Source organism: Prosopis cineraria, unplaced genomic scaffold, assembly GCF_029017545.1.
Source record: "Prosopis cineraria cultivar Desert tree isolate PC_DT_omini unplaced genomic scaffold, ASM2901754v1 PC132, whole genome shotgun sequence".
Lineage (NCBI taxonomy): Eukaryota > Viridiplantae > Streptophyta > Magnoliopsida > Fabales > Fabaceae > Prosopis > Prosopis cineraria.
In genome coordinates this window covers 1-2696 of record NW_026555459.1, presented here as the reverse complement: position 1 = coordinate 2696, position 2696 = coordinate 1, and the positions used below count along the sequence as shown (strand labels likewise).

Genomic DNA, 2696 nt, shown 5'->3' with positions numbered 1-2696 from the left:
CATGTTTATATAAGACATGAGAGCATATATTTGACGGAAAGAAAAATTTTATTTTCACACCGAAAAGAAAACCAAAGAGCGTGGCATTACTGAATAATAATAATGCTCAAGGGTATATGTCGTAGGTGAGTATTTCTGACATATAATAAATACACACAACAATAAAATTGAAAGTCAAAAGCTGCTCCCCTCAACTTAAGCCAAAAATTGATTTTGGGTCAAAAAATTGATTATGAGCAAATTTGGCTATTTGGGTAATTTTCTCGTAAAAAGATTTTTTAAATCAAAAAATTGATTATTTGGCTAATACAAACTCGCAGTATAGTTTTCAAATGTTGTGGGGACAAATATGTTTTAGTGACAGAAACTTGTTGAAAAGATAAGATAATGGAACGAAACCATGAGGAAGTAAATACTGAATACACTACACATCATTAACTAGTAATTATAAGAGACTTGCGGATGGTTTAAGAACTGGTAATTATTTCTACCAAAGTCTTGAAATCTTGAGCAGCTTTCCCGTCTGCCCCGCCAGCAATTTGCATAGTCTTTTTCATCTTCAAGGCATTTTCTCTGATCTCCTTACCTTGTTCCTCCACCAAAATCAGATTCAAGCTTTGAAGCAATCCACTTTTGGTGAAAACCCCACCTTGTGTTTTGACTCCAATCCTCCACAGATCCACCACCGTTCTTGCAGCCATCCCATGATCTCCAAAGAAAGGCCTGCAAATCATAGGCACTCCATTGGCCAAACCCTCCATCACTGAGTTACTCCCACAGTGAGTCACAAACACTCCCACAGATCCATGTGCTAAAACCTGTGTTTGAGGAGCCCAAGGCACTATCTTCCCTATCATGCTTGTCCCCTCAACAAACCCATTTGGCAAAAGCCTCTTTTGATCATCCTTTAGAGACCACAGAAATGGAAACCCACTAGCTTCAAGTGCTTCTGAAACTTCTACAAGCTCTTGTTGGGGTGGGGCCACCACAGTTCCAAAGCTGATATAAACCACTGATCTAGAGCCTTGTTTGTCCAACCATGGCAAGCACCCGTTGGGGTCGGCACTGTCAGGTCGTGACAATGGAGGACCAATGTATAGCAGTGACTTTAACTTGGACTTAAGGTCCTGAACAAAGAGAGGAGGATCTAATTCCTCGTAGGAACACAGAACTAGTGCTCTTGCTTGAGGAAGAACTTGTCCCGAAGAAGCTAGTATTTTACTGAACACAGTCTCTTTATGTTCTTCGCCAGTTTTGAGCAAGACATCAGGTGGCAAGTCCTCAACACGCAAGTGGGACAAACCAGGAAGGAAATCAAGGTATGTGTTTTTGTTTGGTTCATGAGAATTAGTGATCTTTTGGCGTATTAAGTGGGTGTAGAAATGAGGAGAGACTGAGATCGAAAGCGAAGGCCAAGCTGCAATGTAAGGGACATTGAGTTTGTGGGACAGAGAGAGAGAAGGAGAACTTACGAAAGTGTCTGAAAGAATGCAAGCGACTCTCTGGTTTGTGCTCTTCACTGCCAAATCTATGGCCTGTTCAAGGTTCTCAAGACTAGCCTGAAGAAACAAGTCTACTAGTACTGGACCAGGGAGGGGGAGCGTGCCTGGCACGTGATCCTGATCTGGTACTCCGTCAGAAACTGTGTAGGGTTTGATGTTTTGTGGTATGTTTGGTTGCTTGGAGAAGAGGGACTGATTTGATTTTTCAGTGTTGATGAACGAGAAAGCGATGTTTGGAGCAGCGCGAGCAAGTCTGATGGCCTGGTTTAGAAGAGCTAAAGGGTGGCTCCCAAAGGGGAAGGCAATCACTACAACGTGTTTGCCATCATCAGATAATACAGTCGCCATGTCGAGATCTGGTTCGATTTGGAAGGCCAGAAGAAACGAATATATGCACTCAAAAACCTAACTACATACATACATGCACAGTATTCATACTACTGCAATACTCCCTCTGATCCTATTTATAAGTCATTTCTAACAACCTCATCAATATCAATACAATAAAAGTACAAGGAATAAAAATAAATAAAATTCCAAACATGCTCCTATATAACAAATCTAAAAAGTAATGTCCTGTTATTTTTCCTCTCTCATGAAGGGTAATTTTGAAAATACCTATCAAATATTACCTAAAAAGACGCACCATGATTTATAAATAAAATCAAATATATCTTTTAAAATGAGACCGAAGGAGTAGATATTTCTTGTGTTGGTTCTAGAAGGCTTTAATTTCTATGTCATTTAATGAAAGAACGTGGGAAGAGAGCGTGTGTGGCAGGAAATGGTGGAATGCGGATTTGTATTAGGTGAGTGACTCATTTGCTCATTCAACGCTCAATTACAAGTCATGATAAACTCTTTAGCGTCTCTATCAGCTTTCTTCATACATGTCCGGCTTTCTACCATCTTTTCATAGTTTTTATTACTTATAGGTACTTTTTCATTTAGAGGGAAATGAAAATTTAATTTTGATTCATCATGTTTAAAAACGGTTAGTCCCTATGCCAAAGAGGGATGGTGTGTCTCCGTTTCTTTTTCTCCTTTTTCCCTCCGTTTCTCAGATCTTGACCGTTTGAATATGTGTGGTTTTCATCTAACACTCCACAGTGCCAGCTGTCATTCATTGTACTGTCTTTTTTAATTTTGAATAGTATCTTGTGGCTTTATTTGTTAAAAAATAAACTCTACTAA

General features: G+C 39.4%; 1 protein-coding gene across 1 annotated transcript; it reads right to left on the bottom strand.

Moving 5' to 3' along the window:
- Nucleotides 1–350: 350 nt before the first annotated feature.
- LOC129295517 (anthocyanidin 3-O-glucosyltransferase 7-like) lies at nucleotides 351–1923 on the bottom strand. The gene has a single exon (XM_054934044.1). The coding sequence runs from the start codon at nucleotides 1848–1850 to the stop codon at nucleotides 468–470; it is 1383 nt and encodes a 460-aa protein (XP_054790019.1). The 5' UTR covers nucleotides 1851–1923; the 3' UTR covers nucleotides 351–467.
- Between the last annotated feature and the right edge of the window lie 773 nt (nucleotides 1924–2696).